Genomic DNA, 17,285 nt, shown 5'->3' on the forward strand with positions numbered 1-17,285 from the left:
ACCCAGCATCTGATCAGCCCCTTCTTTCCCTCATGCAGGAACAACACAATGTTCTAATGTTAAAACAATGGTCTACGTTTGTAGTTTCTTTTACATTTTTCCTGAATGCCAGGTATGATATTATCATAGGATATGACATCAGCGGTGTAGCTCAGTTCTTATGTAGTCTTTAGGAAGAATCAGAGCCCTTCAGAAGTTTCATTGAAGCGTTTTGCATATCTGTCCTCCTACTTCATGCAAGCTTGCAGGTGTTTTCTGTCCAGATTAAGATTGTCGTTTCTGACAGAACGTATAGAACGTATAGACAGTGAGCATATTTTCTCTGTAGCAATAGGGTGTGATTACTTTAGTATAAAAAGTATGTTTGCCGAATTAATGCAATATCGAAACACCTAATGTAAAAACATGTGACAGAGGACTGGAGTTGGCTGTTAGCTCGCAGGGGGATAATATTCAAAGCCGGTTTCCGACCGCTATGGGGTACAGTGTGACAAATGAGAAATAGTCAAAAAAGGAATAAGAACGGTTGCGGTGCATTCGAGCTCCATATCAAACAAAAACAAAAATTACATTTGTTAGGGTCACGATGCGAACCTGCACGTCTACTGTAATATCTTAACTACAGTGTCAGATTTACTGTTGTCACTTAACTGACGATAGGACATAGTCCATCATTTTCTCTTACGCATCGTCTGAACTTTGCACTTCAGATAATAGGGCGTCCGTGTAAAGATTCTTGCTAAACCAATTTCCTGACAAAATACACAATTAAAAAGCTGCATTTAATCGTCTATTGTTTTTAAAACGTTTGATATTACCGAAGGAGTCTATAATCATTCGAATAATAGATGTGTGTCCGTACTCTGCCGACTTTACCTAATTTTAAACCTTTATCCTTTACCCTACAACTATGTTCAGATCATACCATACGTTACCATAGCCTTCTCTTCATCTAATCTTGTGATATCTAAAGGCAGGCAACGAGATGCACTTGCTGAAAAAACGTAGCAGTCACGCAAGCACGAACGCCCACTCTGCCCCGCCCCCTGGGCTACAGAAGCGCGGTGAAGGACGAGCTCGAGTTATTCTGGATTGGACTCTACAAAGACATAACATAACAGAAAACAGCAAGAGGAAACGACTCCAAACGTTCAGCGTTAAACGTTCAACTGGGAGATTTTCAAGTGGATCAGTTCTCACCGACAACTGCGTCTTTCTTTCGAGTGGGATCGGACGAGCGTGTGTGTTCTGGTCTGGTCCAGGGTTTGATCAGAGTTGTGTTTGGACGTCTAAAAGTTTTTCTGCATTCGCCTATGACCAAGACCACATTGGAGTGATACCATATATCAATGATGGGCTTTTTGTTTTGCTTTGGATTGAATATCCGTGTTTGCTGCCGAAGACAGTGAACGCCTAGGCACTGTGGATGTTTATATTTTAATATTTTGGGAGGCAGTTCCTAGACATTATTCCATTAGGATTTCCCAGGTGTCCGCTTTAAGTGCGCCAACATGGGATCGGTGTCACTATAGCGCAACCCGCACATTTTTGCCATTTTTCTCCTTTTGCTTCTGAACGTCTCAGTTTTTAACTAGTAGCGATTTGAACAGCATATAACCTGTACCACCTTTGGAATTACCACCATGAACTTTGTTGTCAGTTTGGTACAATTATTTTTTGCGGCGCTCCTTCATCTGTCCGCTGTAAAGGTAAGGCTCAATGTTGGTATGGTGGGGAGGGGGTGATAAGCTGAACTGATTATTGAAGATAATGTGCTTCATGTTTAATTAATGAAACCCTTAATGATTAATAATTAACGATCGCTCTTGCAATGTCATTTAAATCTCTCATGAGATCTGTTTCACTAACAGCATTTTGGGATGGAATTGTATGGCTTTTGCACATTGTAGCAAGACTGTTGAGTAATATAATTTCATTTCATTACGCTTAGTGTTAAAAGCAAAGAGTGTTCAGAGCAGTAACGTGTTGGGGATGACAGTACAGAAAAAAGTATGAAATGTTCATTAATGCAAATTAACTGAAATCTACCAAACCCATTACAGTAAACTGGGTAATTTAGGATATATTGTTTTCTTTACATTCAAGTGCAATATTAGTAATCAATGCCGTTTGAAACTACCAATATCAAACGACAAAATGTATTTTATTGAATTGGTTGGCTATTCAGTGAATGGCTGTTACATGGTATTTCTCTCGCAGTTGATCGGTACAACCGGCAAGTGTGCGCAAAACCGTCATCTTTGCACACATGTGGATTTTGACCGCATCACTTTATTTCGCAGTGCATTCCGACCTCCCCAGATTTTTTTACCCAGGTTGTTCGCGGCATTACATTTACTTTGGTTTTACCGGCTTAATTCAACTATCTCACGCCTCCCTGCACAATCTCATTTACTTTTCCATTAGGTTAACAATGGAAACTTTTGAGTCACATGACAGTTTTTATGGCGTCCGTCATTGATGTGATGTTTTACACGACCTATTGTGGTATAAATATTTTGATGTTTTGCTGTTTACACGCTATTTGTAATTCATTGAATTTTCAAAGGCAAGTGCCACAAAACCTCATTCCAGACCATAAAAATGCCAAATACATTAATAAAATTGCTGCTATTGATGTAGGCCTATGCAAAATTACCTCCTTCTAACTGGTGTCTGACAGCGAACCGCAATAAAACCACTCCAATACGTTTGCAATGAGGCAGATGGATTACTTCAGGCTACTTTAGTGATGAATTCACATCGGCATGTTTCTCACGCAATGTTGAGAGCTGTTACACCAGTCTACCACCTGCGGTAACGTGACTATCCCACACAGCAGCCTATCGGGGGAATCGCGGGAAGCGATTATCTAACACTCTCACTTACCAGCAGACGGTAGAGCTGTGGCGTATATGGATCATATGAATCCAAAAAGCACGATATTATTCACTCCATGTAAAAATAGTATTTTGTACTTTGTTGTAGTACAGTTGCAGTACAGTTACAGTTACAGCCAAGGTTCAGGCTCTGGGCTCTGTAAAGCGCCTAGAGACAATTGTATTGTTATGGCGCTATATAAATAAAATTGAATTGAATTGAATTGAATTGAATTGAATTGAAAGTTATCATTGTGCCAACTGTTTGTAGTTGACCCTCCTCCACACACTATCACAAGTTGTTAGAAGATTTTAAATCGAAGACTCACAGTTGATGTGTTTTCTTTTTCTTTCCCGCTAGTGTGCTCACATACCCAAGGAGGGAGACAAGGGTAAAAATGAAGGTAAGTGACATATTGCCTGAATTACCATTTTCATTTATAAACCGTGTGAAGCGTTGTGCACTGGTGATGTAAAAACGAAGGAGGAGAATATACCGCCACCTGCCGGAAGTGTGGGCTGTCTTGAATGCCAGCATTGATTTGAGCACTCTCCCTTTTGAACTTCAACATAAAGAAACAAACTATAATGAACTTAAAGAGACAAAAATAAAATTACTTAACATATAACTCATTATACAGAAGACCTACTTTCATACTAGGATCAGTCAGAAAACGATGTTCGCATGCTGTTTATTTATTGACCATGATGACAGAACTCACTTGAGTATAAATGCAAAACTCAAGGTCAGGCTGGGGTGTTTTCAGCAGTGTTGCATGGTGTGGCCAGCAGAAGAGTATTTCATGTTGATACTGAGACCCACGGGCACTCACTCCCACAGGACCATGACCTTCATTCTGTGCGAGTTGCTCATTGTTTGTACTCAAGTCAGACGTGATAGCCAACTATCAGCACAGTGACAGGTTCAAACAGCCATGACAAATGGCAACAAGATTTTATAAAACAAGCCACACAGAGTATAGCAGCCAGGTTTCACAAAGAAGGCAACATTATCTGTGTTTTTGTTTTGTTTTGGTTTTTTTCACTGTAAGATGTCAGCATCAGACATGAAATCAGACTGAAGTTGTGACTGCACAAGTGAGTGCAAATTTGATAGGCCTGTTGCCGAAGGTGGGCATTTAAAACACAAAAGAAAGAAGGAAAGAATGAAAAAAAAGAAAGAAAGGATAGAAAACAGCCATCTGTGTTGGTTGGTGGCACCCATCCCAACGAGGGAGTGAGTGAGCCAGACGTTTAACGATAATGACCTTGTGCAGCAGACATCCTTCCCGTGGGCAGCCAAACACAGGCCTTATCCCAAAGAGGCTGTTTTGTGTTTATGCGCAGGCACGCAGCTGTGTGGATTTACGCAGACCCAGCCATCGCATGAGGTGTTGGTATTGGTGTTGCAGTGGTGGTGTTAGCAGAGGCTGCTTTCACCGGTGCAGAAATTGGCTTCCATGCGTGGCGTGGGCTTATTTTTTTTTTTCCGGAAGGGGTCAGGGGTGAAAGGTCAGCCCTGGCGCCATAGTGCCTGAGGTCACTGCCTCCCAGGCTGCTAGTGGGGTCACGAGGCACAGGGGTCACACAGAGCAGAGCGACAGTCAGCTGTGCTTGTCCGCGGATCATTCGAGAACGTGGCAGTTTATGCCCGCCCTAAAAAACATGTAGTCTATAGCATGGAAAGTGTGAGTGTTTGACGTGATTGTTTCTTGTATTTGATTTCTTTCTTTTCCTTTGTGGATATGTCTCTGTGTGTGTGTGTGCTGCTGCATGTTTCGCCAGGGAAAATTAAGACCCTCGTCTGCACAATGGCTGCCATTGTAAGCGCTAGGAGCTACAGATCTGAGCCTTTGTTTATCTGCTAAGCTGGATTTGGTAATGAGCATGGCCGAGGAAATGCCTACACCCTTTTCTGTGACAAAGGAACACAAGAGCCCTCCTCCACTGCTGAGCTAGGTGAAAAAAAAAAAAGTCAAAATAAAAGGAGGAACCGGAGGGAATAAAGCATGAATGAAAAAAAGGAGAGAGGGACAGAAGAGATTTTTGCAAAGAATAAAGGGGTGGAATTAGGGGAAAGGATGAGCAGGGAGAGAGAGGAGTGGCTTCTGAAAGACAGGTGCTAAACAAACACAGCCGCCAGCTCTTGCCCAGTGTGGGCCCTCGCTGACGTGATTATTGCATAATCTGTTGGAAAGCAGGAGTGGGTGTTGAGGCTTTGGTGGTTCCTTGTTTGTTTGTTACAACAGGCCAGGGCTCCTCACATCCCACTCCTCTGGGTCTGCATTGGGCACATTAGGAACTGCCTTTATTTTAGAGGCCTCATGAAAATGCAGTGCTTTTGAAAAACAGATGTGAGTTTGGATTGAATTGCCATATTTAAGGAATTTGACCTGAATCTAATGTTCTCTCCTTTTCTTTCTCCCTCGCTCTTTCTCTCCCCCCTCCTTTCCTCCTGCAGTTGTTCCCTTCATGGAGGTGTACAATAAGAGCGTGTGTCGGACGCGGGAGACTCTGGTGGACATCTATAAGGAGTACCCGGACGACACTGAACACACATACCACCCGTCCTGTGTGGTGGTCATGCGCTGTGCTGGGTGCTGCCCTGATGAGGCACTCGAGTGTGTTCCCACAGAGACACGCAATGTCACTCTGGAGGTGAGTTAAGGACCCCCCCCCCCCCCCCCCAGTTCAGCACCCCCACACACACCCCACAGTCACACTCACCAACTCACCCACCCCTGCAGAACTCCTCACCGGTCTCAAGCCTGTGAGAGTTCAGAGAGAGCAGGTGCAAGGACAAGAGAGCCAGAACGATAGCCAAAGGTAGCGAGAGTAAGCGAGAGAGAGATTACATGTTTTATTTTGCCAGTGTCAAAGTGTATTTTGTCAAGCCATTAAAACTCATTGAATTCAACTGAATTGAATTGGATTACATTGAATCCAACTGCATTGCTAAATGGAATTGAGACAGAGTGACAGAGTGACAGAGTGACAGACAGACAGACAGACAGACAGACAGACAGACAGACAGGCAAGTGAGAAACGGCGTGAGAGGGTTAGAGAAAGAGAGGGAGTCGGTCAACAGGTGGTGATTTTTTCCTGCTTTGTGATTTTCCTGTGCTTCCTCTCTCCTTCTGTTCTGTCTTGCTGTGCTGTGTGGCTAGCTGGTGTGTGGCTAGCTGCTGCGGGGCTAGCTGGTGTGTGGCTGTGCTGTGTGGCTAGCTGCTGCGGGGCTAGCTGCCGTGGGGCTAGCTGCCTCTGTGTATGTGCCCTGCTCTGCCCAGTCCTCTTCAGCTGTAAGAGAGGCAAATAGCAGACGCAGCCTGGCATGTCAGCTATGTTGTTTACCCCTGTGTACTCTGTTTACGCCCCTGTTTATGTGGTCAGCTCTCCCTCTTTCCGCTTCTCTCTCTCACTCCCTTCCAACCATTCTCTGTGTTCTTTATATTTCTACTCTATCTCTCAGTTGCTCTCTTTCTTTCATTTAGTCTTTCTCAACCTTTCTGAAACATTTTGCTCTTCCACTTTGTCAGTTGCTCACTGTCACTCACACTCTCTCTCCCTTTCTCTCCCCCTCTCTCGGTTCTCTCTCTCTCTCTCTCTTTAAGTCACTTTCCTCTCAGTCACTTTTTCTCATGACTGTGCCTTGAGAGTATAAGGGGCGGTGGAGGAGGATAGCTAAAGAATGCAGCAGAGCACATGCCTTCCACCAGACACAGTTTGAATCAGCTTCTTAATCAGTGGCCAGAGAGTGGTGTGGTGGTGGTCAGAGCAGAGAGGGGCGGTCACCAAACACTAGGGAGAAGGAGTTACTTTTTTTTGTTGCAGTCCCTGCAGTGATAAAAAAACAGCCCATTTTGTTTTTTCTACACCCTGATAAAAAAAACACACCACACTGCTCTCACATGGGGATTTCTCCTCACAGTTCGTGATTTTAACCCACTGACTTCCTCTTTTGTGTCCCCCCTCAGGTAATACGAACCAGACAGCATGTACAACAGAGTAAATACCAGCTGAGTTTCACTGAACACACAAAGTGTGAATGCAAGTAAGTGTCCAGATGAACGCCAAGCAAACCCCATTCCCATCTGCCGATATAGTCTTGCATACCCAACACACCGGGGCTAAAATGTGTCTCTTTCTTTCATTTCTTTCAGACCAAAGCAAGAAGTCAAAGTAAAGAAAGAAAAGTAAGTGAACTCTCTTGTCGTTGTTCATGCTGATTGTGTGTGTGTGAGGGAGGGAGGGAGTGGGATGGAGGGAGGGAGGTTTCTGTGTGCTCAGTGTTGCCCCTATCTCTCCGAACGAGTGACGTGGCGTGGTGGCTGGTGGTGATTTTCCACACGCTGATTTAGCCCAGCTGCATTTGAGGCAGTCGACACAGGCTTCGGCTTTTAAAGTTGCATGAGTCACCACCCTCACCTCGGGGCTTCTCTGGGCACACAGGGAGAGGGCATTGCTGTACTTGCCACTTGACCACAGACGAGAAGCAGTCAGCTGGACACTCCACTCCAGCCGAGCCCCCCCACCACCACGGCCACCGCCGCCTTGGTCTGCTAGTGGCTAACACTAATGCTAAAGCTAAAGGGAACAACATGATGGTGAGGGTGCAGTATCTTTACAACTCGGGCATGTGGTGTCTCCCTAAAGGCCAATTTATAGTCCAGGTATGTCGCGCAACGGTAAATGACATAAAAACAACATGTGTGCCTGCCAGGGTGTCGCAGAGCTTGTCGCGCACATCAAAAACTTTGAGAGGGTGCAGATGTTAAAAACGTTTGTCGCTCACTCTGACTGGATCAGAGGAGATTCGATAGACTGTTTGCCTTGTTGACATGGATACGTCCACCTGGCTAGGTGATGTTTTTAGCATCTTAGGTAGATAGCAGTGCCAGCTGTAAAGTTTATATTTAATGAAAGGTTGACGTAATTAACGGGGGGGGAGATATCATTACTATGTTAATGATAGAGTCACAAGTTTAAAGAGGAAAATGTGCTGATCAGGATTGTTCTGTTTGGCTTCCATGGTCAATACGAACTAGTTAATTACTCAAATAGATTGTGTATCTAGCTATGTAGCTGAGTTGCCATAGTAATGACACGTTCTGTGCCTATTTGTGATCAGCAACAGAATATAAAAGCCCACAGGTGCTACACTGTTGCCAGACCCCCTTCGTTGTAGTCAAACGACATTTGTCGCCTGGACTATAAATTGGTCTTAAGTCAGTCAGCTGTGAAAATAGAGAGTAAGAAATAGAATCAGAGAAATAGAGAGAGCTGTATAATAGGGTCTGTATGGGTTTTCTGCCCTTCCAAACTCCTCAAATCGCTGTCCGCACCCTCCCTGCTTGTGACGCATCTGAATCTTCATGTACCCATAATGCCTCTGGAAGTTTTATAGATCCATGTCCTCTAGGTTGGAAAAGAACAAGACAGGTGCGTTGTGAGTTCACCTTAACTGGCGAGCTGATATGAGGGACTTTTTATTGGACCCGTTGGGCTTCGCTGCGGAGAGTTTTACATCTACAGCGTGAGGAGCGCTACTAAGCTAGCTAAAGTTTTTGCGACAGCTCAGAGGGCCTGTTTAGCCAGGGACCACCCATGGCCCCTCATGACGACATGGCTCTCCAGTTGCTGGAGACTGACCCAGGCTGCTTCCAGATACTAATCATAGTAGCAGGTGTCACTCGGTAAACCCATTTTTATTTTTAGCGTTGTAAATAGTGGATGAGCCTTGGGGTCGGGAGACATTGCAGTTGGTCAGTTTACAACATGGATTTGAGGCGACTGTTGTGTTTGTGTAACTCGGTGTGTACGTTTGTGTGTGTGTGTGCTTGCGTGTGCGTGTGTGTGTGGGTGTGTGTGTGTGTGTGTGTTTTGATGTCACTGCACTGGTTTGTGAAGGAGTCCTGGGGATGTTGTTTGTCTAATTGGATGAGCGGCGTTCGTGTGTGTGTGAGAAGATGCATCTTTCACAAGTTAGAGGCATTGGGAAAGGATAGGGGGCAATAGGATCATGTTAGCTGAGAAGGCTAAATGAAATCCGTTTGTCATGAAGAAGCGAGGGGGGGGTGGTGGTGTGGTCTCATTGCTGCCCCCCCCCCCCCAGCCTAGCCTGGCGCTCAGCACGTAGGCAGGGCCCTGTGGGGGAGGGGCAGCTTGAGGACATGGACACAGATTCACAGGCTCAGGTCGAGCTGCCTTATACACAACACTTTTTCTTTAGCTGCACTCACACATTTAACTCACATGAACTTAACACACAAACACACAGACATGCATACACACACACACACACACACGCACACACACACACACACACAGAGAAACACAGACACATAAACACACACCATATTACAAACACACACATACATGCTCAACAACTAACCGACCCAACTAACAAACCTACCCCTGAACCCACGTAAACCCAACTAAACAACACACTCCCACACACTCTCACACAACAACACCAGGCAACCACTACACACAGTTAAGACAAACAGACACACAAAAACACACACAGACACAAATAGACACTCGATAGCTCTACTTAAAGATAGATGTGTTGATTCCTGTTAGGGACTTTTTTTATAGCTTCTTGCCTTTCCTGTTCTCTTAAGTAGCATTGATTAATTGATATCTCTGCATGACTGTTCCTGGTTCAATTTAGATATTTAGACCTTCTCTCTTTCTTTCTTTCTTTCTTTCTTTCTTTCTTTTTTTGCATTTTTTCTTTCTCCTCTTGTTTTCCAGAAAACCCAGGGAGGGGAGGGGCAAAGGCCAAAAGAGAAAGAGAAAGAGAGAGAGGGACACGGCCGGCAGGCTGGAGTTCTACACAAGCACCGCACCAATCCTGCACACGGGCAGTCTCTCTCTCTTGGTCTTTGGCTTGGTGGCAGCGGAGCTTCTGTGCTCCGCGTAATAACAAAACAAAACCAAAAATACAAAACCAAACAAAATGACATAATCCAACCCCCCCGTATTCATTGCCTGGCAGCTTTCCACTCCTCTGTATGTCCTTCACGTTATTATTTTTTACACAAACCCACATATTTGAACCCCCTCCCCCTCCCATGGCTAAATGATATGAAGTGTTGCAGGTCAGCGAGGGGCTGGCAGGTAATGGTTTCTCACCTCTGCATGGCTGTATGGTTGTCTCTGAGCCACTAACCTGCAGGAGAGGAGCGAGCGTGTCCTTCCCCGTCCTCCTCCTCCTCCTCCACTGTCCCAGGACCCAGCCCGGTGCCTCGGTTCGGTCTTCTCCATTGTGTGTGGTTAGTCCTGGCAGCTAGCGGTGGGGTTGCTGGCTTACAGTACCCCAGGCACTCAGTGGGTGTATGTGGCTGTGGAAGCGTGGCTTTGCTGTGCAGGTGACTGTGGAGGCTTGCACGAGGCAAAGGCCAGAGAAAGGAGGAGATGGTTTTTGTGGGCAGATGGTGAGAAGAGGGAAAGTGGCCTTAGTCAAAGTGAAACTGCCAGCGTTCACGTTTGACAAGGCGACCCAGTCCATCTTTGCTGTGGTAAATGTGAACATTTGAATGTCATAAAATCATCAAAGACACTGCACCTCTCAGCCACCAGGAGCTAGTTTATTTTGTACGTATTCTTGCCCCCCTCCCGTTAAGTCTCGTAGAGGAGTGGGAACTGGGACTGTGCCAACAACGAGATTAGGGCGAGTGATTGCGCTGCGCTCGTGAGTGTTAATCCTTACACTGAGCCTCTGCTGTAAGCCTTGGACCCATTAAAATGCCAACCTCATTCACCTGTCTGTGTCCTGTGCTGCATGACGCTACAGTGTCAAGATGGGAGCCCACTGCTCTGTCATACATGTGTCATTTCATGGAGCAATGTTGTTTTGTGTGGTGCTATGTGTGGGCTTTGTCTCATCATGCATGAACCTGTCAAAAAAGTGTGTGTGTGTATGTGTGTGTGTGTGTGTGTGTGCATGTCAGTGTGCATGAGTGAATGTGATTGTGTGCGTGTGTGTGTGTGTGTGTGTGTGTGTGCATGTCAGTGTGCATGAGTGAATGTGATTGTGTGCGTGTGTGTGTGTGTGTGTGTGTGTTCGTGAATGTGCATAAGCGAATGGGATTGTGTGTACTGTACAGGATCATGTGTGTGTCCTTATGAGTCTGTGTTCATTGTTGCTTAAATGTTGCAAAAATCTTATCACACATGTGTGTTTTTGAGTGTGCGGGTGAGTGTGTGTGTGTGTGTGTGTGTGTGTGTGTGTGAGTGTGTGTGTATGTGTAAGACACACCATGTGTGCATAAGACTCCATAAGCTTTCCCCCCATCACATGCTACCTCTACTCTCCTCGTTAACACAACTCTCCCTTAACTTAACTTACCTTACCTTACCTTACCTCTCACCGGCTACCTACCAGGCTGCCTAGCACCATATGTAACCATGGCACTAATCATGCAGTACTCAAGAATCACTTACTGGCTTGAGAATTGTGGGATAGCTCACAGCTGGAGGTGGAGGAGGAGGAGATCAGAGGTACCAAGTGATGATGAGGGGGCGCGAGAGGGGGCTGAGGGGTTGTTGTTTTGTTTTGGGGTTTTTGGGGGGGAGGGGGGGGGGATGGTACAGGATGGTGCATGAGTGTCTGTCTATCCCTCTCTCTGCTCAGAACGCTTTAGCTTAGACCTCTCTCTCTCTCTCTCTCTCTCTCCTTTTTGCTTCCCTTGCAGCCACTGTGAGCCTTGCTCAGAAAGAAGAAAGCGCTTGTATGTGCAGGACCCTATCACCTGTAAATGTTCCTGCAAATTCACACAATTACAATGCAAGTCCAGACAGCTTGAGTTAAACGAAAGAACTTGCAGGTTTGTTTACAACATGTTGTGATAAACAACTTGCTTCGGTCTCTCTCTTTTTTGTTTTTAATCCGATCTCTGATCAAGATGCCTCAATGTTTTCTTCCTTGCAGAGAAAAGCATGCTTCTCTGATGCCGCCTTGGTGTTCATTTTTGTGCTTTTGTGTGTGCCTGTGTGTGTGTGTGTGCCCGTGTGTGTGTGTTCATTCACCTTTGTGTGTTTTGAAGGACCTTTTTGCTTTACTTTGCAGTGGAGTGCTTGTATGTGCTTGACATCTTTGCTTGATGTCAGAACTGTGAATGCCAATCTTACCCATTGGTCAAACCTAGACAGCTGCTCATTCTGGCTGAGACCCAGTGCAACCCAGGGGCTAAGTTAGATCCATTCCATGATCAGCTAAATCACAATATTGGTGACAGCCACAGAGATTTCATAGATTCTTTTTGTCCGATCAGCCCAATCAGTGTACCCTAGCCAACCTAAAACGCACCCATATTGCCCCTTGAGGAAAGATCGCTAGGCTCTGCGACTTCACTGCTCAACTGAACTTTAACTATTTGCACTATTGACTGAACAGTGCTGTGGCAAGCTCAGCTGTCACCCAGTGTCATGTTTGAGGCCCGTCATACAGGACGTTCTGGCACCAAGCAACGTGAATGTGTGTGTGTGTGTGTGGCTTTACCAAGAATTGTGCTTGGACCTGTTGCACACCACCACTCAAATAGCATCTGAATCTGGCCTGGAGTCGGTTCTGATCAAGCAGAGTTCCAGAGTCAGATACTATGCGGGTAGCTACTTACTCGTACCAAGGGCCTTAGATTCTTACTAATGCTACTGTAAGCACACTCAATTTCAGATTTCTAAGTGCACTTCATCAGGTCAGGTTGGTAGACTTTTGGACAACATATGGATAACACATGACATGACAACCAAATCTCCTATTTTGTTGTTATGTGCCAAATTTGTACAGACTCTACAGCATTTGCATGGTTGATTATTCACATTAGGTTCTTATAAATATTGAAATCCTGATTATTTGATTTGAAAATAATCTGAGATGGAGTTCTCTTCTCACAGTAGCATTGGCTAGGATTCATGGCCCCAAGTATTTCAGTCTCTTTGCCTCTTTTTCATCTCACTCAGCAATACCGTGACTGAATATGCATTGCAACCCAAGCATCATTAACATCATCCAATCAAAAGCCTAACCGCAGAAAATCAGGCCAATCGAAACTCACTCAGGAGAGACGTGTGGAAAATTGAGTGGTTGAGGAAACAATAAGAAGGAGTCCATGCTGCTTGCTTCTCGTGGTCCAACCTATGTAACCTGTGACCATACTAATTGATGGAAGTGCCGTGTGGTTTTTGTGGGAATGTTTCATGTCTGCTTTGAGGGCAGAGTGGGAGACACTCTTACACACCCCGAGTCTTAGAGGAAAATCCCCTCAGCACCCCACCCCTGAGCCTAATTGAAATCATGACCTTTGACCTCTACCCCCCCTTCCTCCCCCTCTGTGGTGTGCTCTGTATTTAGAAAGCACACGATGAGGGGGACCAGGAGATGCAAGTCTGATTAGACATGGGAAAGACTGAAAGAAGCCCCCCCCCCCCCCCCCATCTTTAGATCTCCAGGATTAGGAGGTGTCAGATTGTCTCCTACTCCCACCCTTCATCATGGGGTAGTTCTTTAATCTGCCCTCTCCATTGTGTCTTTGCAGATGTGACAAACCAAGAAGATGATTAGTGGAGAAAAGCGCTGGAGACCGAATGAAGGAATATATTTTTTATACGTAGCACTTTCTTTTACACGTGAGGATGCATTCCCTGGGCAGATTGAAAGACAAAACAACAACAACAACAGCCACAACAGCAAACAAACAAAACAAGAATCGAAGGCAAAAACAAACAAAACGCATTACGAGCGCAAGAGAGAAAGCGTGAAAGAAATCCTCCCTTTCCAGATTTTAATATATGAGTGTATTTGTATAAATATATATTAAAGAGATGATGACAATGTGTACCGCTGCTATATGAATTGGAAACACTACATTCAAGTGAACGAATGCACCAGTGGGTGCGTGAATGGGATCTTCTTCAGTGCCAGTGCAAAGAGACTGCTAGTGGACAGGGCTGACTGTGGTTTTGCTTTCAAAACCAATATTTTTCAATGTAACATGTCACTGGATAAGGGTCTGCTGTGGAGAATATATATATATACATTATCTATGAATATATATATGTTTATATTTTATTAAAGTGGTCACTACCATGACTTCACTCGAGAGAGAGAGGTGCAACGAGAAGGTGTCTCCTAGCAACAGTTGGACTAGGGAAAAAAAGTTGGAGACACTTTCTAATGGGACTGAAAATGGCGGGTCCAGGGTACACATGGCAGTCTGAGACACGTGGAACCCCTCTCCCTGTATGATGTGACCGCCTTCCATTGCTGGAGACTCTCGTCACTCATCACAGATGACTGTACTGACTAACATCCAATAGGACTTGGTTGTGAAAAAAAAATACTTCTGAAGGGATATTAATCGTAGGTATATATAGAGACAGAGGTGATCATAAAACAGCTTGATTCCATCCTCTGCCAGAGAACAGCGTTGTGCACCGCGGGTCACATTCAGTGATTTATCCAGTGTGTTTGTTGTGTTCGTTTTTTCCAAAGAAATTAAAATTGCACACTTCCTTAGGAACTGTTCCTGGCAACAAAATAACCACACCATCTGTATATGCATACCTAATATCCCTTTTTGTAGTACATTACACATAATTTATAATGCTAGAATATGTTCAGTATTCGATGTATTTAAGTTGATCTATTTATATGCAGTGTTATTGTTTTTTGTTTTTGTTTTATTTTGTTTTGTTTTATTTTTGCTTTGTCTTTCTTGTCAATGTCCTGGCGGTTGATAACGTGAAAACTGTAGACGACTTTTTTTTTATAGAAAAAAAGCAAGAAAAGAAAATCACGGAGAGAAAACAAAACTTTAACATTCCTGAAACGCTGTTGTCTGGCGACTCAGCGTACGCGTTCAGGCTTCTCATAGCCTTCGCCTGTGAAATGGGACTCTGGCGGCAACCGTGGCAACTGCACAGACTCATGGAGAAGACCCTCTGTGCCTGCCATGCTAACAGTGCCTTATGGAAAGGTACTAAATGTGACTGATCATGCCCAGAATCAACCAATAGCAGCTTGAGCTGTGTCTCTCGGGAGGAAGTGGACTAAGATGGAGTTGGAGTTTATGAGAGTGCAGAGTTGTTCAGCCCTGTTGCTAAGCGATAATGCTCCAGAGGAGGCAACTTTCTTGCAGCCTTCTTGACTAATAAAGATAAACATTCTATTGTATTAAAAGTGATGAAACTGTTTTTGTTTTTGTTTCTTTTTTCATGTAAAGTCACGTTTTTAGTATATTTTCACATTAATATATATTTATTTTTGGTTTAAAGATGATAATATTAACAGTTTTTTTTGTTTTTAGCGAAACTATTAAAACATATTTATTTTGAAAGGATATTGTTTTTTATTAAATGAAAAATGAATTCCTGTGTGGGGCCCTGTCTTTGAACACCATCTCAAGGTTGACACACAGCACACTTGCCACACTTGAATGAATTTCCAAATGCCACCGATAAGTAACTAAATATGGAAACACAGAGCAATAAAAGACACATCAAACATATACTACAAGAAACGGCACTTATTCATGGAACAATGGAAAAACCATTCATGGGGAACATTATACATACACAGACACCCAGTGAAACCGCACAAGTTTGTAGCAGAGTAAATTAGCTAATAATCAGGAACCACACATATACATCACACTTTCAGTCCACAGTGTTCTGGTTTAAAAAAAATCCCAATCTTCACGGAACCTGCTCCCGTTAGTCCTGTAGTTTTCCAAACCTGTTACAAGCACTGTATGGCAGTTTGGAGCCATGTGATGAGTTTCCCAAATAAACTTTACATGCCATGTAATTACACGGTAGGATAATGATCTCATTTACAGACCTAAAGTATTTCCCCAAATGGGATAAGTGCCTTCCCGTGCCAGTAAGTGTTCCCTTCTTCATTGAGTGTGTTTTCCGGAGCATTTAATGCACATTCCTCTGGGTTCTTTAAAATCATTCACCACATAAACTGCCCTTAGGATTGAGGTTCCTCACAGCCTAAACATGCATAGTGACACTGTACAGAACCTCATGGAGATGGAATCGCTGGCCTCTGGCTGGCCAGTGGGGCCTTTCAAGGCAAGAATTGGGTTTCTCACAGCAGAAACATGTAGAGCCCTGAACAGAACCTGCATTCAAGGGTACAGTCTCTGAGGTTCCCTGTTTGGAGACTGAATCACTGTCATGTTATGTGGGCAATGAGTGGTGACCACTGGGGGTGGAACTGATTCAAATACCTGGTTTCTGGGGTAGCTCAAAGAAACAGCTTGGAGAGATGCTCCAGCACCTCCAGGAGTGCCCTCTCCAACTGTCTTGTCCCTGCATCCTTTGCCTTGTCCCTGCATCCTCTGTCTTGACCCTGCATCCTCTGTCTTGACCCTGCATAAACTCCACCTGTCTGTCCCGCTCCTCCACCACTTTCTCTTGTCTCTTGCTTCCAACAGCTGTCTCAGTCGTGCCATGCACACCTCGTCCCCATCCAAGTGCTAGTAGGGGTGATACATCTTAGGGGTCCCCTACCTCTTGAGCCGCCAGTGTCTTCAACATGCAGGATAATCTCACAGGACTCACCGATACGCACAGGACGTCTGAAACAGGGGTGACACAAGATTCCCCATGGTTTGGGAAGGGTGATTGGCAGTTGGGAAAGTTAGGAGCCATGAGTCTAAGCTATCAGAAGATAAACTGCATGGGGCCCCAAGTCAGTCTCCACTGGTTGAAGAAAACATATTTTTGCTCAAAAGCACACAGAGGGGGTGGATGACTGGGGCGGTCGATTCGACAGCCCTCACACTCCTCTCTCAAACGTCTCCTGATCAACACTTCCAACAGAGAGAAAACTGCATCTTTTATGGTGTCTGGCACAGACCAGACCGGGTGTCATCGCCATGCAATTGGTGGTCAGAGAAGCTTTCTTCTTTCTTCAGACGGTAATGTCTACAGAAAATTGGGAGAAAAAAAAGGGCCCGTTGTACTGTGAAGGTATGGCGAAGAGTGATCATTTGCAAAGCCATAGTCGGTGTCTGTTTGTTTTGATGAGTTTTCCCGCTGTCCATTCAAGTCCATTCAAAAATCTGGAGAAAGGGAAAGTAAGTGTTTGAATATCAGGGTAGTCTTTTGAAATTAAACATTGACTGTGAGCCATATTTCAATGTATTCACCCCAAATTGTTCTCAAAGTTCTTAATGGTTTGGGCTCTTTGGCAGGGAAACGTTGTGATTTGCAAACAGAACCTCTCTAATTAGAATCCAAAATTACCTAATGGGTGTGTTCTTATGCAATTTCATGCATTCCTTGCCTACCCACAGAACAGGCATAGATTAGCAGTATGTCCCCGGGGATCAAGCCCAGAGAGAGAGAGAGAGCAGAAACTATTGTTAGGGTTCACTTTTACATCCCTCC

The 17,285-nt window shown here is 44.6% G+C and overlaps 1 protein-coding gene across 3 annotated transcripts; it reads left to right on the forward strand.

Moving 5' to 3' along the window:
• Positions 1 to 1,064: 1,064 nt before the first annotated feature.
• Positions 1,065 to 15,077, forward strand: vegfaa (vascular endothelial growth factor Aa). Of its 3 annotated transcripts, XM_031576090.2 has the most exons (7): positions 1,065 to 1,709; positions 3,241 to 3,283; positions 5,341 to 5,537; positions 6,854 to 6,930; positions 7,040 to 7,072; positions 11,579 to 11,710; positions 13,421 to 15,077. In XM_031576090.2, the coding sequence occupies exons 1-7, from the start codon at positions 1,644 to 1,646 to the stop codon at positions 13,440 to 13,442; spliced, it is 570 nt and encodes a 189-aa protein (XP_031431950.1). In that variant the 5' UTR covers positions 1,065 to 1,643; the 3' UTR covers positions 13,443 to 15,077. The 3 variants fall into 3 exon arrangements, with proteins under 3 accessions (XP_031431950.1, XP_012680037.1, XP_031431951.1); XM_012824583.3 differs by lacking the exon at positions 11,579 to 11,710; XM_031576091.2 differs by lacking the exon at positions 1,065 to 1,709 and having other exon boundaries at positions 3,241 to 5,233.
• The last annotated feature ends 2,208 nt before the right edge of the window (positions 15,078 to 17,285 follow it).

The sequence above is a fragment of the Clupea harengus genome, chromosome 11 (genome assembly GCF_900700415.2).
Source record: "Clupea harengus chromosome 11, Ch_v2.0.2, whole genome shotgun sequence".
Classification (NCBI taxonomy): domain Eukaryota; kingdom Metazoa; phylum Chordata; class Actinopteri; order Clupeiformes; family Clupeidae; genus Clupea; species Clupea harengus.